The sequence below is a fragment of the Anabrus simplex genome, chromosome 2, assembly GCF_040414725.1.
Source record: "Anabrus simplex isolate iqAnaSimp1 chromosome 2, ASM4041472v1, whole genome shotgun sequence".
In the NCBI taxonomy this organism is placed as follows: domain Eukaryota; kingdom Metazoa; phylum Arthropoda; class Insecta; order Orthoptera; family Tettigoniidae; genus Anabrus; species Anabrus simplex.
Window position 1 is genome coordinate 903460841 of NC_090266.1, and position 26872 is coordinate 903487712.

At 39.3% G+C, this 26872-nt stretch overlaps 1 protein-coding gene across 3 annotated transcripts in view; it reads left to right on the top strand.

The window, feature by feature from the left end:
• LOC136864543 (F-box only protein 22) overlaps positions 1-26872 on the top strand; it is a 477522-nt gene that overhangs the window by 204403 nt on the left and 246247 nt on the right. For all 3 annotated transcript variants that reach the window (XM_067141655.2, XM_067141657.2, XM_067141656.2), the window contains exon 4: positions 3574-3827. In XM_067141655.2, the coding sequence (XP_066997756.2) occupies positions 3574-3827 (254 nt within the window). The remainder of the gene's footprint in view (positions 1-3573; positions 3828-26872) is intronic.

Here is a 26872-nt window from a genome sequence, read left to right on the forward strand (position 1 = left end):
GAGGCATAAATACATTGGAGGAGTTGCTAGAGTCAATGCAGTATCCCATTTTCAGTTTTTCAATTTTTTAAAATTTCGTGTGGCTATTTCTAGCTGGGTGCAGCCCTTGTGAGGTAGACCCTCTGATGAGGGTGGGTGGCATCTTCCATGTTTTTAGGCAACTGTGTGTTATTGTGGTGGAGGATAGTGTTATATATGGTGTGTGAGTTGCAGGGATGTTGGGGACAGCACAAACACCCAGCCCCCAAGCCATTGGAATTAACCAATGAAGGTTAAAATCCCCAACCCGGCTGGTAATTGAACCCAGGACCCTCTGAACCGAAGGTCAGTACGTTGACCATTCAGCCAACGAATTGGACCCATTTTCAATTAATAGTGCTGTACTGCTGTCAGTGGTCCTCTTCTAATGATAGTATTCCAGTATTCCTTGTCACCGAATATCACAAGGATGCACAACTTTTTTTCAGATTACATTTTTTAAATAGTTTCTTCGGGCTTATAGGATAGTGTTTGTTATGTAGGATATAACTGATGCATTTATCCCAGCTCAACTTCGGTGATCAGACACATTAAAAGCCATATCTTCACTGAAACCATCGGAGACATGGTACGGACTGTGCTCTCTTGACGACTCTGTACAGTCAACTTACTGCAGACAACTCGCTTCGCTTTCAACCAGTCCAACAATACAAGTGGAGTATATGCACAAGAGAGAGTTTTCCCACTTCACTGGAGCTAAGTTGGCTATCGTGTAACATTCAGTTAGGTTAGTGCAAGTCTAAGAAGTGATACACTTCATTTGTTTAATTCTTGATGATAAAATTGTCCCAAATATAGGCTACATAAGATTACAGTTTCAAAGGTTAACATCACGATTAGTAGATGGCATAGGTTGTTATCCAAAGAAATCAATTCTGTTGTAACGACACAACCCGTTCTGTTCTTAACCCCTACACTTTCCTCAAAAACTGATTGAATAAGCCGTGGATGTTGCATGATGTGTCCTATCAATCTGTCTCTTGTTCTAGTGAAATTGTTGTCCTTCACCAACTCAGTTCAGTATCCCTGCATTTGTGATCCAATCGACCCTTCTTGCCTGTGGCAGTTTTTGGTAACACTACATTTCAAAAGCCTCTAATCTCTTTCTTTGTGTCCGTCTCGTTGGCTGAACGGTCAGCGTACTGGCCTTCGGTTCAGAGGGTCCCGGGTTCGATTCCCGGCCGGGTCGGGGATTTTAACCTTAATTGGTTAATTCCATTGGCACGGGGGCTGGGTGTGTGTGTTGTCCTCATCATCGTCATTTCATCCTCATCACGATGCGCAGGTCGCCTACGGGAGTCAAATAGAAAGACCTGCACCTGGCAAGCCGAACCCGTCCTGGGATATCCCGGCACTAAAAGCCATACGACATTTCATTTCATTTCTTTCTTTGTGTGCTAGTTTCACTTCTATTGAATGCCACACCCCATACAAAACTCTTCAAAAATCTTCCTGATGTGCATATCTGCTTTGAAGGGAGAATATTTCTTTTTTCTTATTAAAGGCTTTCCTTGTTTGCACTAGTTTGCATTTTTTAGCAAGAACATTTGCTAGTACAAAACATGTGGCAACAATGGCAGGAGGGTGCTTGGAATGAGGAGGTAAAGACCAAGTTAGGAATGAACTCGATGGATGAAGCTGTACGCATAAATCGGCTTCGGTGTTGGGGTCCTGTGAGGCGAGGAGGAGGCTAGGTTACTTAGGAGAATAATGGACTCTGTTATGGAGGGTAAGAGAATTAGAGGAAGACAAAGACAACGATGGTTAGACGCAGTTTCTAACTATTTAAAGATAAGAGGTATAGAACTAAATGAGGCCACAGTACTAGTTGCAAATAGAAGATTGTAGTGATGTATAGTAAATTCACAGAGGCTTGCAGAGGCATAACAGTCTATAATGATAATGTATGTATGTATAAAAGTGCCATTTCTGTTCGTCTCATACTGGGCGAGTTGGCCGTGTGGTTTGTGGCGCGCAGCTGTGAGCTTGCATCCGGGAGATAGTGGGTTCGAACCCCACTGTCGGTAGCTCTGAAGAGCTTTCCGTGGGTCCCCATTTTTGACACCAGGCAAATGCTGGGGATGTACCTTAAGGCCACGGCCGCTTCCTTCCCACTCCTAGGCCTTTCCTATCCCATCATCGCCATAAGACCTATCTGTGTCGGTATGACATAAAACAAATACTAAAAATAAAAAATAAAAATATTCATCTCATCTCATATTCCTTTTAGTTGCCTAACATACCATACTGTAGTACTTCTTCCTATGTATGATTCAAGTTTCATCGAGCTCTGATACTTGGCAGTGACACAACATGTGAAAGTTACTTTCGTCTTTAAGTTTTGCACAGCAGTGTAGAAGAGTAGGAGAGACAAACTGTAGCCCTGTCTCACATCTTTCTGGTGACTGATTCTTTTTCTTACCCCTCATTTCTTATCTATACAGATTGATTTTTTACAGAAGATTCTCCTCTGAAAACTGTAAATGTAGTTAGTGAGACGTTTAGCCAATAACATTATTATTACAGATTAATTTTTTTATAGATTGTAGATAACCTGTCTTTCTCAATGTTTGATCCCAGTCATATTCAGAATCTTAAATACCTTGCTCCAATGAACATATCAAGTGCTCTTTCTAGATCTGCAAATATCATGTGCGTGGGCTTGCCTTTCATAATTTGGTCCTCTCTGATCAGCTATAGAGTCAGTATTGCTTTATGTGTTCCTGCATTTCTTTGGAAGCCAAACTTATATTCTCCTATGTTGATTCCAACTTGTGCCTCAGATTTTCTGTAAATAAAATTTGCTAAAACCTTGAAGCATTGTATACTAAACTAATGGTGCAGTAATTTTCACACTTGTCATCATCTGCTTTCTTAGGAATGTGGATAACAACATTCTCTTTTATTACCGAGTGACACCTCTTCTATATTATACATCTTAAACACAAATTCTGTAATTTTGAAGGCATGTTACCAATTTCATGTCCATGTTCCTACATAGGCCTTTCTATGCTCTATCAAATTCTGACCTTGAAATTGGGTCTCCTATTTCATCAGCGTAGACAGCTTTTTCTATTTTCAGTACCTTATCATATGCTTACACTTCATACAGTTGTTGAATATGTTTGTGCCATCTCTGTCTATAGCACATAAAAATATTCTGTTCTACAGTTAGCCGATAAGCGATCACTCTTGCAATGACATGAAACCAATCCTTTAGTCCTGTGTAAAATACAACTCTTGTTTTACAGAAAGCTATCTCAGATGAATGAATCTCACTACTAGGATGTCTTACGATGACATTACCATGAATACGATGTCAGTCATGCAGACTTACAGCACTTAATGGTGCTTCACGCCAGTTGAAGCAGATAACACAATGTAATGATTTTCACTTTACTTTGTTGAAGATCATCTATATTGTTACATTATTTTAAAATGGATTTTGTGTGTGTCAGACACTGGAGAAACTATTATCTTAGATATCATGTTTATGTATAGAACTTGGCTCACAAAAATTATTTTTCTATTTAGGGCATGGAGATCTGCTGCTACCATCATCAACCAGTCTCGAATAGGACCTCATTGGTTCCTTTGGCATCAGAGTATAGGGGATTTTGGAATGGATGAGCTTCCTAGTAAACTATTTACAAGTCATGTTTACAGTGAACCACTGCTCTGCCTGTGCTTTATGACTGACAAAACATGCAGAATGAACATAGATTGCAGCAGCAGTAAAGTTCCTTGTCCATGTGGTCATCTCAGGAGATGCACGTTGTCTCATCGAGGTAATGAGGACAAATATTATTTTTATTCTTTAGAACTCATCACTATTGTTAAATGAACCATTATTTAGCCTGGTTTAATAACCTGCTGTTCTCCCTCTGCATGATATGCATATTAGAGTTTTTTGTATGTAGATTGATTTTATTGCTAGAAGTGTAGACTAATTTTATTGCCACAAGTATGCACACATTCTTTGGTATTCTTCTATAGCTCATGCATTGTATCAAGTATATTTTTAGTTTTAGGTGTATTTACATGCATTTTTATACTCCCATAATTTTTGCACCCCCTTCAGACTAAGTGTATTCATGCTACTTACACATTATTAACTTTTGTCTTAGTACTTGGTCTATTTGAAATGCTATGTTTCAACTTCGATTGAACATCTAGCATGTATTTGTAATATTATTGGCATAAGAGGAGGCAGATGATCATAATGAGTTAGTTTGTACCAACCTAAGTGACGTAGTAGGTTAGTTGCTGGTCTTCTGTTCCCAGGATAGGAGGGTCAATCGCAACCTAGGGTAGTGGCATTTTAGGCAGTTTAAATATACTAGCTCCATGTTGTTGGCCTCTGGAATATTAGACAACTTCTATGGAACAAAATTCCAATATCCTGCCTCCTTCTCCTCCTTCTTCTTCTTCTTCTTCTTCTTCTTCTTCTTCTTCTTCTTCTTTTTCACCACTTGTTGTACAACACTTCATTTTATGTTTGAGAAATTCCTTGACCTCAGAAATTATGTATTGTTCTGGAAGCACATTTCACATTGTGGACTTATCATATGAGTAAAGAGAAGGATGTTTCTGAATGCCAGGTTGGGAAAATTAATGTGGATGAGGCAGTATTTGATAACCCAAAGCAGTCGCACGTGCTGTAATCTTCTGTGCTGATTGAACTCTTACATTATTGTGGAGTAAATGCTCATCATATGTCAGTTTCTCGTTATGCTTTGCCTTGAATATTCTCTGTTATTTCATTTAGAGGTCTCTGTAATGTTCTCCTTTTATTTTTTGGGTCATTAGGACATAATCTCTCAGGAGCAACCATTGTAGTCCCAAAACGTGCTTAGTGTTGCCTTGCTTGATGATGACTTCATCTTCACCTTTTTTGTTTGTTTGCTTGTTTGTTTGTTTGTTTGTTTGTTTGTTTGTTTGTTGGAAATGATGAGTTTACATACTTCAACTACTTGTTTTGTTCATTCATCTGGGAATTATAATGGTACACTCAGCATTCAACCAAGATGACCAGGCAATCAATAATGTCATCAGGGTTGCTGCAACATTCTTGTGCTTTTTTTTTTCTTTTTCTTGGAGCTCCTGTTGCACAAGCTTGAGCAAATGAGGAATTGATAGTACCCACTGTTCTCTGTGCCCTAGGGTTTCCATTTGCCTCCAATTCTCAGTTCACTGGTGAGAATAATTGGTTGGCTGCCATTTCACACCAGTGTCATATTCTGCACAGAGCAACCAGCTCAGCACAGATCTACTGTTCATAGGTCTGAAGATTGCTATCATAAGAAGTATGACCAGTGACACGCCATGCACTGCTAACTTCGGTGGTCCTGAGTGATAACTGGCTTCCTGATAAAGTGACATCATATTATACTTACGAGGAAGACAGCTTGTGTTACTTGAATTTAAATAATTCTTGATCGGTTTTAGTTTTGATAATAAGCATTGGAAAAGCATGGAAACAAGCAGATAAACACTAAGACTGTCTGATGGTATTACAAAGCAGGTAGGTGATATTCTTTTCAGTTAGCTAGTTGTGGAGAGATTGCTATGACGACGGCATAGTGGAGTGGAAGGGAGCGGACAGAAGACCAGCAGTCATGTTCTCCATTTCACCTTCCATTCACAGTCTTATTTCTTTTGAATACCAAACCTAAATTCCCACATTAATTTCTATTTTCTTTATGGTCTGTACCATTTTTGTTTCGATGCGTTTCCAGCATTTCGTAGTGATAGACTTCTATAATGTATTGTGGCTACAAGCATGTACCCTTGTTCTACAAAGATTTTTTTTCTATTTGCTTTACGTCGCACCGACACAGATAGGCCTTATGGCGACGATAGGATAGGAAAGGCCTAGGAATGGGAAGGAAGCGGCCGTGGCCTTAATTAAGGTACAGCACCAGCATTTGCCTGGTGTGAAAATAGGAAACCACGGAAAACCATCTTCAGGGCTGCCGACAGTGGAGTTCGAACCCACTATCTCCCGATTACTGGATGCTGGTCGCACCTAAGCGACTGCAGCTATCGAGCTCAGTGTTCTACAAAGTAAGGTATAGTCTATTCCTGTTAGAAATGTTGATGTACACTTTATTACCACCCTTTGTACAGGTGCACATGATCACCTGTGACAGTTTCAGGAATCTCAGAGGCTTTACTATCCACAGTGCAGTGTGTAGGTCTTTATCATGCTGTTGAGTAATGTCTATTGCAATGGAGCTGATGACCTAGATGTTAGGCCCCTTTAAACAAGCATCATCATCTATTGCAATGATAAATTGTCTAGATAAGTCTAAATTTATAATATTCTGATACTGTAAGATACTAGACAGTTTAGGACAGTGGTATTCAAACTTTTTGGTTGGCGTACCCCCAAAATCCAGTTGTTTTACTTTCGTACCCCCGAAGTACGAGTATATTGCAATTATAGCAGAAATAGCATTAATATTGTTGGATGACAAATAATTTTAACTATCATCATCATCACAGGCCAATGACCTTTGATGTTAAGCCCCTTAAAACAACGAGCAACAAGCATCATCATCAGCATCTGCAGCTTATCCTGCTTGCTCAGGTTCCTTACATACACTGAGTCATGAAAGAGTTGTGGCCGGGGATTGAAGGTTGCATGTTCTTCGATACCACAAGATTTTCAACTGAAAAACCCACCCCAGCGACACCACGAATCAAACCATGGTCGCCGGAATGACAAGCAAGCAGCTAAGCCTCTACACCATCCTGTTCCCCTAATAATAACAATAATGTATTTTATAATACAGTCAAACCTTGATAGAACAATATCCCAGGGACCTTAAAATTAATATCGTTATAGCAGGGTTATTGTTATAATGAGGTTTTTTAAATAGTGACTACTGAAGAACTGTACCTACTGCGCCGAAAAGTGCAGTATATACAGTACTCTTCTGAAGAAAAAGAACATTAAAATACAATTAATAAAACACATTTTGTTCACTCCATTTATTCGTAGAGTATCTTACTCTTTTGTACAGAAGAATTCACTTATTTTCCTTTGTTTCTTTTTCCTTAACGACTCTCTAGTAAATATTATTTTTATCTCCTCTAACGCAATCACTTGTTCCTCCGAACACTGAGGGATTGAAGATGCTACTTGCTGGATGGTTTCCAACTGTCCGATTAGTTCCATCAGAGGAGGAGGATCATTCACACTTACCATATGACTGTTATTGTTACAAGTGAAATATGTAATGCGAGTGGAATGTAATTTTTTTTTTTTTAAGTCTTTGTTTGTAAAATGCAATATGATGTTTTATTTTTATTGACCTAACCTGTACTGTATAATGTTGTAACATAGGCATTTGTAAATAGTAGAATTCTGTCTATAGTTCCTGGAAAGATCTAGAGAGTTACATAACTTTTGTACAGGGTGTGTTACTTTGTTGGTTTGTGTTCTAGAAAGCGTGTTCTGTCTATTCTGGAAAAATACGACTTTCGCGATCATGCGTATTCTAGAATGTTAGTCAAAATTCTCGATTGAAAGTAAGGTTGTGATTGGTGAGTCTAGGTGGCGATAGGGAACACGTGCACGCTGATTGGTTGCCTCCAAGGCCAGTAATTCCTATATATAGTGAGCGAGGCAGTGTTCGAATTCATTCTGTATCCTGAATTCTGTTGGTCTCGGTTTATCTGTCTGCGAGCAGCCTATCTGGATGACGTCCCTCCGGTTTTCGGGATGGCGCACTCCTCGGGTAAGCACTCTTAAATTCCGTTCCTGCTAAAAATTCTGTAATGTTCCGATTTGGTTTTCATACAGGAGTCTGCCCTAACCTCGCCTAGATTCACCAAATTAGCTACTTGTGACGCCTTAGTTTTTCAGCTAGACTTACCTGTTCGTTTCCGAGGCATTCCCATTTTGTTTCACTAAAATATGTATATTGTAGTTTAATAGTATTTCCCTTGGGGTTTGCCTCTGATAGTTCTGTATCACTTTAGGTACGCTAGATTTTGGATAACCTGTAAATTGCATTGTACTACTGCATTGGTAACTAGATGTACAGTTCATTTGTAATTTGAATTTACACTGCTACGAATAACCTATGTATATCACTGAACTTATAGCTCATAACTTGGAATGTATATGTAGAATTATCTTGTAAATAATATTTTAAAAACTAAGGATCACGGTGATTCATTTCGGAATCCGCTATCTAAGCCATGTCCATGCCTTTGGTAGGTTCCCAGCCCTTCCATCTTCCCGTTTTGTCGTTCACTAGTTGGCCCTACTGATAGTTATGTACTTGTTTTGTTGGAGATCCGCGTAAAGGCTAGTTACTGTTTTTCCAAGTGTGTAGTGTTTTCTTATATTGTGTATTGTACTCTTACCTTCCCCTTTTAACTGTGTTTGTGCCTTGTTTGGTGTTACCACTGTAGTAGAGGTAACAGTTATAATCAGAATCGTCAACAGGCAAATCTCCCTTCAACTCTTCGATGATAGATTCGTCGATGTATGCTTCAAACACCAATGCCTCATCATCCACTGACACATATTCAACCACTGATACATCTATGGTTTTCCCAGTTATTGCTGAATACACCTCAAGATCACTTTGAACATCGTCCTGTATTTCTTTATCCACCACAACATTCTCACTAACATCTTCGCTTTCAGAAATCCTTGCTTTTTTCCAGAAGTTTGCAATCACATTTGCCTCTACACTGTTCCAGGAACTAGCAGTCATGTCACAAGCCTGCTTCACCTTGAAACTATATGGGTTGTCCACCTTTCTTTCAATGTTTGCAATCACATGTTGAACTAGATGTGAACGGTATTTTCTCTTGAAGTTCTTAATTATTCCCATGTCTTGTGGCTGAAGGATCGAAGTACAGTTCGGGGGGAAGTAGCATAGTTCTACATTCTGCAACGCTGGCATGTTGTTATGCGCACTACAATTATCCACCAGCAATGCAATTTTCTTCTTTTTACTTTCCATCTCTTTATCAAGTGAAAGCAACCAGTCACTAAAGAGAGCAGACATCATCCATGCTTTTCGATTTGCCTTATAATTCACTGCAATAAAAAATCACATTTAGAATTACAAAAAAATTGAAATTAATGTTCTAGGGTACAGTACTGTATTTACCTACTCTTCATGCATACTCATAAAATGACTACAGTACGCATTGTATCAACTTAGGAATTAAAGAAAGATAAAATAAAATGTATGTACTCTTACCTGGTAAGCTTTTTACATTTTTGAAGCATCTGGCATTTGCTGATCTTCCGATCACCATTGGTGTCAACTTATGTGTCCCCGTCGCGTTGTTGCAGAGAAGAACTGTTAAGTGTACTTTAGATTGCTCCCCTCCTTTACATTTTTCTCCTCATCAAGGTCATTGTCTTCTCTGGCATCAGCTGGTAAAACAATCCCGTCTCATCTGCATTGTATATGTTTTCAGGACCGTACTTTTCAAGCAGTTTACAAATGGCATTTTTCTGGCAACATTCTGCATCACCTAAAGGCGCCAATTTTTCTTTGCCTGAAATCACTTTAAAAATTATCCCATGCTGCTCCTTAAACCTCTGCAGCCACCCATTACTTGCCTTAAAATTCAAATCGCCAAGCAACTTAGGGAAATCTAAGGCTTTTTTACATATTAAGGGGCCATTAATTGGAATGTTCTGCGCACGCATCTCGTTAAACCACCGCAGTGTAACACTGTCCACATTGTCAGCAGCAGCCGTCTTCAGTCTTTCTCTTAAAGGGTTGAACTTACCACCTAGAAAACTTCCTTCAATTTAATTCCGTTTTTTAAGGAACGTAGCCAATGTCGATTGTGCAAGTCCATACTTCCTCACCACATCTACCTGTTTCATCCCGTTATCAATGTCTTTGAAAACTTCCAGTTTCGTCTCTAAGCTTATCTGTTTCTGAGTTCCAGCCATCGTCCAAATCCCATTAGCCAAGTCCAAAATATATTTATCACCTAAAAAACATTTACAGATTGCACATGGGTGTCACGTAAATAAACTTTGTACAAGCTCAGCACAACACTTCTGACTGTAACTCAAGCTCAATAATGTACAGGCTACAACAGTTAACACTGTTTCAAACACAGGAGCTCTTTGACTCTTGCTACTTGCTGCTGAACACAGCTTACCGCGGATATTCGCTACCTGGTTACTGCCAGCAAAGTATGAAGGGAAGCTTCTAAGAATACAGTGCTGAAGGTCGAGAGGTTTAACAGACAGTATGTACTGTTTTGGTCAGATTCTTAGAAGCAGAAAACTTTGTCTTCGTTATAACAGGGTGTTACTAAAATTACTTCATCGTTCTGATGAGGGGTAATTAATGTAGTAAATATAGGAAATCTGCCGGGACCACATAAAATTATCGCTGTACCCGGGTTTATCGTATCGGTAATCATTCTACAGAGGTTTGACTTAATTGTGTATGATGGGTTATCCCTCGTAAACGAGTATGATTGTCTTCCTGAAAAGAACTTAGTTTTTGTGAGATCTTAGGTGACTGTAGAGGCCAATCCTAGAATTGCAGATTTTTCCACATTTTTGACACACATTTGTTCTCTTAGGTGCTGGCTGTGTAGTTTGATTATTCTTCATGAGCTTACATTGTTTTCTTGCATTGCGCTTGTCAATTTCTGTTCTCCGCCTTTCTTGCTCGAAGCGCTGAGTTCATTCCAAGACGCCAGACTGTGCTTCCCAGTGTTAGTTTTCTTTTGACACTGTTCTATGTTGGTTTTACTGCATCTTTGTAATGCTTTTGTGGTCTTCCAAGTTTCCTATGACCATCCTTTAGCTGGGAGTACATAATTTGTTTTGGAAGACGGAATTCAGGCATGCGAATGATGTGGCCTGTCCATTGAAGTTGGTGCTTGATAATCATGGCCTCAGTGCTAGTGGAGTCAGCTTCTTCCAGAACACTGATGTTAGTGCGTCAATCTTGCCATTTCATCCTCAGGATCCTTCTCAGGCAATGTTGATGGTATTTTTCAAGGCATCGTATGTGCCTCCTGTAGGTAATCCACGTTTAGCATCCATATGTAAGAGATGGTATAACGGTAGCTTTGTACACACAAAGCTTGGTCTGAGTGCTGATATTATGATTATCAAAGACCCTTACCCGAAGACGACCAAAAGCCATACTAGCACATTTGGGGCGTTGTTGAATCTCATCATCAAGATTTGCATTTGCTGAGAAATGGCTGCCAAGGTATGAGAAATGTTCTATGTTCTTCAGAACTTTGCCTTGGACTGTGATTGTAGGACATACGGAGGTGGAGTTTGGTGCAGGCTGGTAAAGAATCTGAGTCTTTTGGATGTTAGGGCTTAGGCCAATACTTGTATAAGCTTCATCAAATGCATTTAAGATTGCTTGTAAATTGTGTTCAGAGTTTGCAAGAACAACATTGTCATCAGCATACTGAAGTTCAATGATGGATGTAGTGGAAATTTTGGTCTTGGCTCGTAGTCTACTGAGATTGAATAAACCTCCATCAGTCCTGTATTCAATTTCTATGCCTTTTGGTAGTTTCCCATCAACAAGATGAAGTATAGTCCCAACAGATATTGAGAACAGAATGGGAGCTATAACACAACCTTGCTTCACACGTGCTGTGATTTCAAAATTTTCTCCAGGGTTATTGTTGACAAGAACCATGCTCTTCATATTATCATGCAGTAATCTAAGAATATTTATGTACTTCTGAGTACAGCCTATTCTTTCCAGGATCTTCCACAGGGCATCTCTTTTAACCGAATCAAAGGCTTTGGCAAGATCTATGAACGCCATGTACAGAGGTAGATGTTGTTCTTTGCATTTCTCCTGCATTTGTCTAGCACAGAAAATCATATCTGTTGTGCTGTGATTGGGTCGAAATCCACACTGAGTTTCAGGTAAGCAGTTTTCAGCAAGAGGTGTCAGGCGGTTGGATAGAATTCGAGCGAGTATTTTCCCAGCAATAGATAGAAGAGTAATTCCACGGTAGTTATCACAGTCAGTTCTGTCTCCTTTTTGAAGATCGTAACTATCAGAGTATCTCCGAGATCAGGAGGTATTGTTTCAGTGTTCCATATTTTGACTATGAGCATTAGTGTATGTTCAGCAAGAATTCGTCCACCTTCCTTGAAAAATTCAGCAGGAATTCCATCTGATCCGGCAGCTTTATTATTTTTGAGCTGTTTAATAGCATTTTCAACTTCTTGTAAGGAAGGAACTTCACCAAGGTGAGATTTTGTAGGTTTTAGTGGAATTGTCAAGATTTCTACTCTGTTGATCTCTGGATCCTTGTTCAGCAGTTCATGAAAATGTTCTTTCCGTCATGCATTAATGGAATTGCTGTCTTTTAGGGCCGGTTCTACCATCTGCTGGTAAAGTGGCTGGCAGCTGCCCGGGAGGTAAACTACCTGGGGGTGTAAATCAGCTGGTACTTTGCCTTGCATGCTACCACCTCCGCGCAAGCTCTGGGTAGCTACCCGGAGCTAGACACTGATATACGGAGTTGGCTAAACTGATTTTCAGCGACTTCTCGCTTTCGAGTGTGGTGCTATCTATTGTCAGATGTATGAAGCTCATTTCGATTGTCTTATTTTCCTGTGCTTGCATCTGTTAATTATCATCAAAAAGCCTAATAAGGGGAGTCTTAAGAGTTATGGACAACGATTTATGTCAAGCTTTCGTGATTTTAATCTATGAGCTTCAAAATCAATACCTAATTGGGATTAAAATCTCGAGATTACATTTTCGTATGCCAGTTATAACCTGTCATGTAAGGCAGCGATTTTGGAAAGTATTCTTGTAGTAGATTGGTCAAGTCGCTCGCTCCGTAATAGAAGGTATGCAGGTTTTCATCGTCCTTTTAAAAATTTACAGTAACAAATTTATTTTCGTTCCCTGCCGTTGTTCTTAACTCTTTTTCATGCGCTTCCATATACATCTTCCTTACGGACTTCCAGCCTTTGAGCATTCTATCTGCAGGCTTCTGTGATTTGATTAAGTATCTCCACGATGCTCTATTTGCAACTAGTTCTGTGACCTCGTTTAGTTCCAAATGCTTTGATTTATTGATAATGCATTTCATTCTAATGTTTAACTTTATGAAGATAAAGTTGGAAGGTACTGTTAAAGAACTAATCGGGGTAAATATCCATCATAGGAAAAGGTTTTTTTTTTTGCTATTGGCTTTACGTTGCACAGACACAGATATATCTTATGGCGACGATAGGATAGGAAATGCCTAGGAATTGGAAGGAAGCGGCCGTGGCCTTAATTAAGGTACAGCCCCGGCATTTGCTTGGTGTGAAAATGGGAAACCACGGAAAACCATCTTCAGGGTTGCCGACAGTGGGGTTCGGACCCACTATTATAGGAAGAGGAATTCGGGAATGGAATAGTTTCCAATTTCTTCAAAATCATTTACAGGAAGGCTATGTAAACAACTGATAGGGAATCTGCTACCCGGGCGACTGTCCTATATGCTATATTAATCGTAACATCACTTTCTATAAGTAGCACACATACAAAGCATTTTCCTAGTAGGCATAATATTGTGATTAAACATTTCAATGAAATATATTATTAACAAAAGAACATATGTAAAGAGGCATACAGATTAATACAATGCTAATAATGAAAAGAAAAAAGATTCGTCATAATGAAGACTCGAACCTACAAACCTCGTATTATGAAATGAGCGTGTTAGCCATTATGCTACGAGGAAGCTTGGGATAACTGGGATACATAGAGTAAATTACCCATGGTGTCTGAAAACGTAGAAAATTAAATCCCATTTGAAATTATTTCCAAAAATGTTTTGATTTTATATCCTTTTAGAGTTTCTTTGCGAAAGATTGACGTATAAACTGTGTTCCCTACGCTACCAATGCGAGAGGCTGGTGTGACCGTTGCAACTCAAAGGAAAGTATTAATGTTCAAAATCCTGCAATACAATATCGATCACTGTTACAGTATAATACTTTTTTCAGTATACTAAGCTAATTTGGGTTGTACGTCACCAGAAATACAGCTAATAATGTTCAGCTCTCAAAACTTGCCCGGCAGGTAAAGTCTTATCAGGCTCTCGAAGTGGCCGATAAATTACGCGCTGGGTAACGACGATTTATGCTGCCGATAGTGCTACCTGGGAGTGGTAGAACGGAAACATCCTTATACGCGGAGGGCAAGTTACACGCTACTTTACCAGTGGGTGGTAGAACCGGCCCTTAGAAGAGTAGAGCCATCCCTAGATTTAAGAGGGTTTAATCCTTGAGCTGTTGGGCCATATACGGTTTTTATCATGCTGAAAAAAGCTCTAGTGTTGTTGGTTTCAGCTAGATGTTGCATTTCTTGAGACTTCATTGTCCACCAACTGTTTTTCAGAACACAGGTTTTCCTCTGAACATCTGCTTTCGCTTCTTGATATTCTTGTTTCTTAGATGCTGAACTAGGATTGATCCGCCAAGCTTGGTGTGCTGCTCTCTTTTTGTCCATTAGAGTCTGAATTTCTTGGTCATTTTCATCAAACCAGTCTTGGAGACCTGGATTTCACCAGATGGTGTGACAAGAAATCAAATAGACCATGTTATCATAGACAGTCGACATGCATCAGATATTATGGATGTTAGAAGCTGCAGAGGTGCTGATGTAGGTACAGACCACTATCTTGTTAGAGTCAAGTACAGACAAAAAATAGATTTGGCAAGAACGGAAAAAGTAACAAGAAAGGCAAAGCACAATATTGAAGGTCTAAAAAATGAGGAATTGCAAGAGAAATACAAAAAGAAAATGGCTGAATCTTTGGAAATAAAAAGGGAATTATGGGAGAAAGGAGAAGTGGAAGATAAATGGGAGATACTGAAAACAACTATCAGTGAAGTTGCAGATAGTACCCCAGGAAAGAAGAAATTGGTAAAGAGAGCAGAATGGTTTGATGAGGAATGTTCAACATTAATCCAAGAGAGGAATGATGCTAGGAACAGAATGCTTCAAAGGAGAACAAGACAAACAGTAGAAGAGTATAGAGAGAAACGAAGAAGAGCAGATAAGATATGTAGATATAAGAAAAGAGCTTTTGAAAGAAAGAGAATCGAAGAACTGGATGAAATGAAGGATAGAAACGAGGTACGAAAGTTCTATGAAAGAACAAAAGACCTTAAGAGAGGATTTCAACCAAGAGCTGTTTTCTTCAAGGATAAAGATGGAAACCTTCTGGGTGATAAAAGCAAAGTGCTTGGAAGATGGCAGGAGTATTTTTACGAGTTACTCAATGGAAATAATGAAGATGATAGAGAGGAGGAAAATATAAATATTGATGGGGAAGAAAGAGAATTGGAAGAGGAATCAGTAAAACAGCCAGACTTAGAAGAGGTCAAAGCTGCAATTAATGCATTAAAGAATAATAGAGCCCCAGGTGAAGATGGAATGGAGTCAGAGCTGTTGAGATGTGGGGGAGAGGGAATAGAAAAGGCTGTTTATGAATTGATTAAGGAGGTTTGGACAAAGGAGGAAATACCCAAGGATTGGACATTGGGTATAATTTACCCAATACATAAAAAAGGAGATAAGGCAGTATGTGGAAATTATCGAGGGATCACCTCGCTGGATGGAACGTACAAGGTTTTTGGTAAGGTACTAGCCTTAAGATTGGAATTATGGATGGAAAGAATATTAGGGGATTACCAAGCAGGTTTTGGAAAACATCGCTCTACTCTGGATCAGATATTTATATTATGACAAGTACTAGAGAAATTTTATGAATATGACAAACAGCTACATCAGCTATATGTGGATTTTAAACAGGCATATGACAGTCTAGATAGGGTAAAATTTACAAGATTATGAAAGAATTTGGAATCCCAAGGAAATTGATTAGATTAACAGAAATGACTTTGAAAACAACAGTATGCAAGGTGAGAGTGGAGCAAGATCTGTCAGAGGAGTTTTTAGTGGAGAGAGGACTAAGACAGGGAGATGTACTTTCCACACTGCTTTTTAACCTAGCATTGGAAAAAGTAATCCGTCAATTGCCCATCAACCCAGGGGGAACCATTTTGAACAGATTAGTGAAAGTGATTGCATATGCTGATGATGTAGCAAGAAATGAAAGAGCTCTTGAAGAGAGCTACTCACTATTAGAAGAGAAAGCACGGGACCTAGGACTAGAAGTGAATATAAACAAAACAAAATATATGAAGATGGGAGATACAGAGGGAGTAAGAGGAAGGACCCCAGTAAGATTAAATGGGAAGGAATATCAAAGAGTCACATCTTTCAAATATCTAGGCTCTATAATAACAGAGGACAATAAAACCTCCGTGGAAATACAGGAGAGGATAACAAGTGGAAACCGATGCTTTTACGCCTTGCAAAATATGTTTAAATCCAGGAATGTCAGCAGGAATACAACAATTAAAATATACACAACAGTACTAAGACCAATAGTTATGTATGGATCAGAATGCTGGGTGATGACCTCCAGAGAAGAACAGTGGCTGTTACGGTGGGAAAGGAAGATATTGAGAAAGATATTCGGTGCAGTAAGAGAGCAGGATGGGTGGAGAATGAGGACAAATGTAGAGCTGCAAGGACTGTTTGGTCAGCCAGATATTGTTACTAAAATTAAGCAGAGAAGAATTAGGTGGGCCGGTCATGTTCAGAGAATGGCAGAAACCTGCACCGTTAAAAAGGTGTTTATAGGGAAACTTGATGGAAGGAGGAGGAGAGGAAGATCCAGGAAAAGATGGATTGATGATGTTAAGGATGACCTTAGAAAGTTAGGAGTCAAACGTTGGAGAAGAAAAGATGAGGACTGAGATGGAGGCAGGTGATAAAGGAGGCCAAGGACCTACAAGGACTGTAGCGCCGACCGGTGGTGGTAGTAGTAGTAGTAGTAGTAGTAGTCTTGGTGTTTGACCCTAAGGCATCCTACAGATTCTTCACCAGCTGATAGTATTGCAGTCTTCAGTGTTACCCAGTGTTCTTCAGTGCTTTCAGGATATTCATCCAGCAGTTTATCACCTAGGTGTTGTTGAAGGTTTGCTTTAGTGCTATGATCCTTGAGACGGTCTGTGTTCATTTTAGGTCTCGTAAGTTTTCTCTGTTTCATTCGCTGCTCGTGGATGTGAAGGGTGATCGTCGACCATATAAGTCGGTGGTCTGTCCAGCAGTCGTCAGCACTTGTTAGAGCCTTTGTGATTAACACATCGCGTTGGTCTTGGGCGCGTACAATTATGTAATCAATTAGATGACAGTGTTTTGACCGTGGATGTTGCCATGATGTTTTAAATTTATCCTTTTGTCTGAAGAGGGTATTAGTGAAAACTAGATTGTGCTCTGAGCACTTTGTGAGCAGGAGGGTTCCATTAGAGTTGCAATTCCCTACTCCCTCTTTTCCAATTAGTTTGGGCCATAGCATTGAGTCTCTACCAACTTGCTCATTGAAGTCTCCCAAGAGAATGATTTTGTCAGCTTGGGGTATTCTTGTTAGAAGGGTGTCAAGTTGGCAATAGAATGCTTCTTTTTCATCTTCATCACAAGTGAGGGCCGGAGCATAGGCACTAATTACTGTAACTCGTTGATTGTTGGTGAGCTTGAGGCGTAAGCTCATGAGTCTTTCATTTAACCCAGAAGGAAGTTCATCAAGGTGAGGGACAAGTTCATTTGCAATGGCAAAACCAACACTATGAATGCGGGGCTCATGAATACTTTTACCTTTCCAGAAAAAAGTGTATCCACCTCCGTGTTCTTTAATTTGTCCTTCATCTGGTCTTCTAGTTTCACTCAGTGCTGCAATATTGATGTTAAATCTTTTTAGTTCACAAGCCACGATAGCTGTTCTCCTTTTAGCTGTACCATTATCCATTAGAGTACGGATGTTCCAGGTTGCAAAATTCATCTTTACTTTCTTTTGACCGCTTATGGTGTACCCTCTGGACGCGGTTTCCCAGTCGGGACGTGATGAGGCTGACTATGTTTAGGGCACCTTTTATAGCCCCCTCCCCATTCAGGGTGAGCAGAGTGGTTCCTGAATAGGCCTGCCTCAGTCACGAATGCAGCACACGAGTTTCTTTACAGCCTCTCCTCAAGCAAAACGGTTATCACACATTCGTCGCCTACGTGCCGGTTCGTCACTAGGAGCTCCCAAACTACACAATCCTGCTCCCGTCACAACTCCCCGATCGCCACAGGACTTCTAGTGTATGTGCTGAGTTCTTCAGAAGACGCCTGTGCGTGACATCTTTTAGTGTGGGAATGCTGCTGCACATCAACAATCACACATTTCTTGACAGACTCAGAACCTGTCCCCATTGGCATAAGAGTTACGACGACTGGAGGCTCCAAGACTGCTGCGGCCTTCGTCCGCCTTCCCAGCTGCCAGGGAAGTTTTAGTTGTCCCTACGCCTGGTCTGCCGTTGAGGACTTTCTATGCCGTTGACCATAAATGGTTCTTCCGCCTTTAGAGGTGGTTTCCCACCTCAAGGGCAAGAGTGTGCCCCTGCCCCTGCCAGCTCATCTGCCTTCATAGGGAGCCATTGGCATAGCAGAGGGGGACTCCTTATCCCGGGAGTCGCTCGGTCGCCAGGGCCTCGTCAGTCGAAAGCAGGGTGCACCACGTGCAGGTGAGGTTGACATTTGAGTAGGAGGGCAAAGGAGAATTTGGAGTAAACCTTACAGAAGAAGCCCAAAACTGAGCGGTCAGGAATGGCTGGAGAACTGTTCCTGGCATTTCCATTGCTTAATGATAGCCCAGTTATTTGACTATTGGAGTCTTCTATTCCTTTCTCAGCCATTGCGGTAAGCCTTCACAAGACAGATTGAGAAACGTAGTTCTCTTTTGACACACACACACTCTCTCTCTCTCTCTCTCTCTCTCTCTCTCTCTCTCTCTCTCTCTCTCTCCACCTAGTCAATGGGAGGTGCAAACTGACAAATATTTTAGAATGAATAGTTTTGAAAAGGACTCTGTGTAGTGGCAGACAAAAACACTAAATCAAAACAAGATTTTATTGAAAATTAGCAGGCTCAACTCGTTTCTGATCTGCTCGTTGAAAACAGAAGCTGAGGGAATGGTCAGTTCAGAGTCATCTGTGAGTTCTACCTCTCGCCTCTTGTTAAATTAGGTGTGGGTACAACATGCGAGAGGTGAGCTCTGAAAGAGCTTACAGATGACTCTGAACTGACCATTCCCTCAGCTGATAAGGGTAATGCGACTGTGGTAATGGACACTGACGAGTATAAGAAAAAGATCTTGGCTATGTTGGCTGTTTACAGATTGAGCTCACGTGACCCTACCATTCCGTTGTCCATTGCCATTGTGAAGATGTTAAGGCAATCCTCAATTTTGAAATAGGAGGCTAAACATCTGACTTCAGCTTTACGTCGCATCGACACAGATAGGTCTTATGGTCATCTGACTTCAGGGGGATGCAGTGTCACCTATACAGAATGCATTAAGTTGAAGGATTATGGTTGACAACTTATTGAGAGTCCCTAAAGTATGACTCAGTATGTCCTATATGTGGCTGAAGCAAGTTGCTTAGGTGTTTAGCCAAAGCACACATAGGAGAAACTTTCGCACTAACAATTGGTCTGAGAGGAACGTCGTCTTTATGGATTTTAGAAGTCCATATAACACAGGGTGTAACAAAAATATACAGCACAAATTGTAGGACACATTCCTCACACTTAGATGAAGAAATTATGTTATATGAACACGAGTCCAGAAACGCTTTTCCATGTTACACCTCATTTTCTCCAACTCATTAATCACTTCTGGTGAGTTTCGATGAGGAGTCCTCGTTCACTGAAGAGCCAGTTGACATAAATTCTCCAGTTAATAAGTTACTCAATTAACATCCCGCAGGATAACCATATTCCAGGCACATCATGAACTGAGCACATTAAATCTCACATATAAGGAATCTAAGATAATTTATAACTCACGACCATTTAATTCCATTTTTACCCGATCTTTACTTGATTTTATTATTATTCAAGTGATTATTATATCTATCAATCCTCATGAAATATCATGAAATTAGATGACTCGATCCTAAAGAATACAAGTATCGGCAGCCCTGAAAATGGTTTTCCGTGGTTTCCCATTTTCACACCAGGCAAATGCTGGGGCTGTACCTTAATTAAGGCCACGGCCGCTTCCTTCCAACTCCTAGGCCTTTCCTATCCCATCGTCGCCATAAGACCTATCTGTGTCGGTGCGACGTAAAGCCCCTAGCAAAAAAAAAAAAAAAAAGAATACAAGTGATCTTAAAATGACACTAGGTTTGATCCTATCTCACATATTTTACACATATTCCAATCCAGATTAATTCCAATATCACAGGCAAATAAATAAAGTTTATCACGTGGTCAGTGATTTTTAGATATATCTAACTCATATGCATGGGAACTCACTCAAAGACAGACTACACATCTAATCTAATAGGTTCCAAATTTCAGTCACACACATGTAACTCGACTACCATGACACCTCAAGAAATAGAAAATGAAATATTTCTATCTACAACAAGAACTAATAGAGCTACGATTTAAAGAAGAAAGATCCTCTAGTTTTACAAAGATGAGAAAGAAAATAAATTTTTAGATGGTAATCAAGTTTTAGATGAGGTTCGATCCCAGGTTGCAGTCAGTCATTCTGGCATTCCCCGGTTAGTCACCTTCCTTGTCCAGAAGCGCCCCTCACGTACTTAGAAGATCATGGAGACACGGCAGTAGACGTCCCACGATGAAATTAAAATGCACATAGTAGAGGAGTAATCCATCTTGATGTACACAGCAATCACTGGGATGAATTCCATCGTGTTCCGGAAGTGTGGGCTGTAACTAAAACGACAAATATTAAGATATGCTCACACACGCAGAATTACTGAATGTTCTCCTGGATAAATACACTTAACTTGGATCTCCTAAGTTGGAATTCGCTCCATAAGAGTTGTTAATAAACTTCACTAAATTCGGCAGAACCGATGTCTGCTTGCACGGCAAAGTTCTCCTTCCACGTGGTTACGATGAACAGCAGAGTAGCGCAGAGTAGACCAGAGTAGAGTACAGCAGAGTAGAGAATGATTTACTTTGAACATGGCTTTTTATAATCTTGGCTCGGGAGGTGTGTATTTCTTGAAGACAATCATAGGTTCACGGGGTCTCTTATAATTGGCTACGACTGTTCTCGAAGCTTGCTTGCAGTCCAGGTCATCCGCGCATGGTAGGCTAGAAACACAGGCTAGTCACGTGATCTACCTTGCACTCAGTCGAACACAGATCAATACATCGCCCCTCTGAATGACAAAAAAAAAACCAGTTTGGAGCTCGCTCACTGCTTCCCAAATGACAAATACAGCTCCCGGTGAACAATAAAACTTTCAATGTTAACTTGTCGTAAATATTCTAGAGATCGCCAAATTTGAAGGGGACAGTACCTACACTGGGATTTATGATCTGGGGAGTGATTTCCTATGACAGCAGGAACACTCTCGTCGTTATCCAAGATGCTTGAGAGAGGATTTGGACGTCAGACTGGTGATTGAGTTGGTTGTGCTGCCATTCATTCGCAGTATTCAAGGGGGCGTTTTCCAACAGGATAACACTTGTCCTCATACCGCTGCTGTCACCCAACATGCTTTACAGTGTCGGCCAGTTGCGTTGATCCGCGAGATCACCAGACCTTTCACCTACTGAGCACGTAGTGGACATTATAGGATGCCAAATGCAGCATCATTCAATGCCAGCATTAACCGTTGCTGATTTGAGTGACCAGGTGCAACAGGCATGAAACTTCATTCCTCAAAATGACATACAGCATCTGTATGACACAATGCATGCAAGTTTCCATGCTTGCATTCAGAATTATGACAACTACAGTGGTTATTAACGTACCACTAAGGGCCGGTTTTATCAATGTGAGTTAAACCTTAACCTCGAGTTACACAATATTAACTCTGAATTTGTCTATTCATTCTGTTTCATCAAGGAGGGTTAATTTTAACTCTAGGTTAAGGCCAAAATTAAGTTAACCCCTCCTTTCACCTGGGTTAAAATGTTAACTCGAGGTTAAAACCAAAATGGCCACCATAAAACATGTGTTTGATGCAGAGTTGCTTTATTTAGATTTGTTCAATGGTGTTCCTAACAGAAATAGACCTATAATCAGAAGGAACGACTTTCAAAATCTATCTGAGGAACAATTTCTGTAGAGGTATACATTGTCAGAAACTGTTATCAGTAAAGTCGTCGATGAAATTCGCAAGTGGTTAGAATACATGACTGACCATCATCAGTAAAGTCGTCGATGAAATTCGCCAGAGGTTAGAATAAACGACTGACTGAAACAGGCCTCTTTCTCCTATACTAAAGGTATTGATTGCATTAAGGTTTTATACCACAGAGTCGTTTCGTATAATGGTTGGAGATAGCAAGTGTTATTTTTGTCAGTTGTCAAGTAATCAGTGGTTCTAACCTCAAAATTCGTTATATAGTTGCAAGATGGCCTGTAACATGGACAACGCTATTAAATATTCCCCTCTTATTTTTTTCCCATGTGTCGTCCTTTTATTTTAATTTTACACAGTCAATCTTCTTGCATTCTATAATGCTTTGATATTTGGTGGCTTATTCAATAAGTAATGTTTTCTTTTAAAGCAGAAACGTTTGTGCCCCTCTTCTGAACTTCTTCCATTTTTCAATCACTGTAACCAGTTCTATCCTGATTGCGTAAAAATAATATCTACCATGAAACGGAGGAAGAAAACAAAACACCGCACAAGAGATAAACAAAAGAACCACGCAAAAAGTGCATTCATAACCTCTGATTTTAGTCTCTGCCTTCTTGATCGGTGCAGCAGCGGTTTCCGGCGAGGGTTAGTATGGTGTTAGTTAACCCTCTGCCAAAATAGCTTGGTGAAACACATGGCTCATAAGATTGAGTTAAAATATTAACCCTAAGTTAACAAACCCAGGCTTGGAGTATATTTAACCCACGTTGATGAAACCGGGCCTATGTCACATGTCTTCTTGCACATACTTGAACTTGTGACCTGGAAACTTTAATGAAATAAATTTGTTATCTAGACAATTGCTTAGCCTGAATTCCATTCCTCTAAACTGTCTTCTTGGTGTTGGGATTTCATTTTCAGCCAGTGTACATGTTCCGTCTGCTGTAAAAAATATAGTCAGCATTTGTTAACGCCTACGGTGAGATATTCTTATTCCACTAGGGGTCTGTTAGCCACCTCCCTCATGGCATCGTGCAATGGATAGTAATGCCAAATATAATAAGTTAGAGATTGGAATTCGATCCTGAACTTACAAATACCGAGCTCGATAGCTGCAGTCGCTTAAGTGCGGCCAGTATCCAGTAATCGGGAGATAGGGGTTTCGAGCCCCACTGTCGGCAGCCCTGTAGAGTGTTTTCCGTGGTTTCCCATTTTCACACCAGGCAAATGCCGGGGCTGTACCTTAATTAAGGCCACAGCCGCTTTCTTCCACTTCCTAGGCCTTTTGACGCAGGTTGAACTATTATTCCACTGGTCAGCTCGTTGTTAAATTGACATACTTCTACTAAAATACAGCAGTCCTCATTATCTGTCTATTGCCTTCAGTTATAGGAATCCAATCTTCATAAAAGGAAAGAAAAATTCCACCTAATCAATACATTTATTTTCTTGTAAAGTATTACAATCTAGGACCGGTTTCGACCCTTCATAGGTCATCTTCAGCTATATCAGAATCACATTTGCATTTCTATCTTATACCTCTGAAAGACCTTATGATATATTGTTTCATAATTTTCAGTGAAAACTTATCTTAAAAACTTACAAATTTCTAAGCGTTGTGTTAAAATTAAAAATTAAAATTACAAAACTTTGTCTATTATATACATGCCCTTGGGCTGACAGAATGCATCCTTGGGTTGATTAAGCATTTATCTTAGGTATTGTTGCTTATTCTGTTGAATCGAATCCCTTTTATACTTATGTACAATCGTGAATAGACTATCAGTAAGGTCCTTTGCTTAATATAAGTGAAGAATTATATATAACACTAGATCAGTATGCAAATCCTAATTATAACATAAATGAGTTATCTGAAAAAACTAACATTTTGTTCAATAAAATCGTTCCTATCTTAAAAAACGACTACGTCAGAATAGTCAACAGACGACGTCATACACAGGCTACGGCGCAGACAGCGAACCTCAGTGACTCCGCCCATACACACGTAACAACCTCCCCTACTTATCCCTCCGCCCCTCTCACAACAGACAACACAAGAACCATCAGTACGAGGTACATTACTCGTCAAACGGCCAAGAAACTTGCATTTCAAACATCCAGCAGTAAGTAAATTAATTCAGGCTTACAAATTCACACAACATTACACTTCTATTGAAATCTAACTCACTTCATTCATTTTGGCTTACAGACTTTACCAGCCTTAAAAAGGGAAAGGAACCACCACAGTCTTACGGCATTTGATGGGAGAAAACTCCAGAAGTTAGGCCAGAACTGAATCACACATATATTCCATAATTTAACACGTTTCAAGCTTATTGATTCATTTCACAATCATAGGAAAGTGCTGTTATTTTACAAATGGAACCTATAAAGACCAACATTCGACATATATAAAAAAATAGGCAAATTATGGAAATATAATGCAAGAATCAAGGCCAACATGTTTCTGTGTCACTAAACACACTGACTATATTACTAGACATTCATGTGCTTTTAGTAAATGATAAGCATTCAATTTATTAGATATTTATGTTTTATACAATACATAATCAACATAATATGAAACTTGTAATTTTATGCAAGAAGGAAATGACATTTAATCATTAGATTTAAAAGCCAACTATACACGGCATATTTATATGTTATCAATATCTGATGTTATATAAGACAAATTGTTATAATATTTTACCACATAACAACGCAAGATCCAAAGCATAAGTATTTTAGACTTTAAAGTACAATGATTAGACTTTAAAATATATTAGTGTGTTTATGTAAAATATTTTATAGAGATCAACCCGCATTTATATTTTGCCTAAAATAATATCACTCCAGCAATAAGGTATAAAGATGTAACATGATATTTTTATTATAATTATCACGCAAGTTTTATTTATCAAATTTTACTGATAGTCTATTCACGATTGTACATAAGTATAAAAGGGATTCGATTCAACAGAATAAGCAACAATACCTAAGATAAATGCTTAATCAACCCAAGGATGCATTCTGTCAGCCCAAGGGCATGTATATAATAGACAAAGTTTTGTAATTTTAATTTTTAATTTTAACACAACGCTTAGAAATTTGTAAGTTTTTAAGATAAGTTTTCACTGAAAATTATGAAACAATATATCATAAGGTCTTTCAGAGGTATAAGATAGAAATGCAAATGTGATTCTGATATAGCTGAAGATGACCTATGAAGGGTCGAAACCGGTCCTAGATTGTAATACTTTACAAGAAAATAAATGTATTGATTAGGTGGAATTTTTCTTTCCTTTTATGAAGATTGGTAAATGTCAATACGGAAAATGAAATTCATAAATCAAGATATAGGAATCCAAGACGAGGTCTTATAAGTTGTGCTTAAGGTAATGAGGATCAAACATGTTTTGTGCATTCAACCATAAAATAATGTGTGTAATTAGGTGCTAGTAGGTAATAACTAAAATGAGAAGAAATAATGACTACCATCTTAAGCTATTAATGGAACAAATACTATTGTATGTATGTACTGTTATACAGAGAAATGAAACGAAATAAGGGACTTATGATAACCTTCCCGTTAATATTGTTAGTGTATTCCAAAAAGCGACTATGGTTACAATTCGTTCTAGTTAGCGATAGAAAAGAAGAGTAGCAAGCACTGTGCACACCTGCCAACTTTCCCTATTTAGGCGGGAGACTCCCGATTTTCGACAGTTTTTCCTGCCTCCCAATTATTCTATTATTTCTCCCGATTTTAGCTTATTTTTTTGTGAACTTCAAACATTTGTTTTCAAATCCCGCCATTTCATATTTGTATGCCAGTGGCCGGAAGTCCTTCTCTCATTCCCCGCTTTCAAATGAAATATCAACGTTCATTAATACGAGAAATGTGCACGAATGTGCGATGTTTATTGAAACCTGTATATCGCGATGCGTATATCGATTGTCAACCTCTTGTTCGTGCATGCTATTGTTCGTGTTCGTTCACATCAGTCTAGTCGATTCTAGAAACTAGTCGCTAGATTTTGAGTCTTTTCTTAGTAATTTAGAGGCAGAACTTCAAAGATAGCGACTTTTGTTTTTAGATGGGAGTCATTTGGAGACAATTCTGGCAATTTTTAATTTATTACCTACTTGATAACAATTGCATTGCGCTTTGCATAATCGCACAGGTGCATGATGTAATGTATTAATCTATGCATTTGCTAAGTAATGGCATCTAAGTGCATGACTGATTCACACGTGTGGAGCATAAGTTCATACATTTTCGGAAAGCTTATCAGGGACCGATCATCTCATTCACATACCTGTGAGGGAATAGAGATGTGTAATTTTTAGTCTTGTAGCCTCATATAACAACAGTCGAGTTTTGAGACAATGTGTTATTTATTGCGCAAGACATGTAGAATAAGCAGTTTTGACAAATTGTATCTCCTGATTTCTCCTGATTTTCGTATTAAAATCTCCTGATTTTTTGTTTTCTAAAGTTGGCAGGTATGACTGTGTAGATTCGAACTACTGCATTTTATACAGTATCATCCATATACCCTGCATCTACCGACTAAGTTAATACATCCC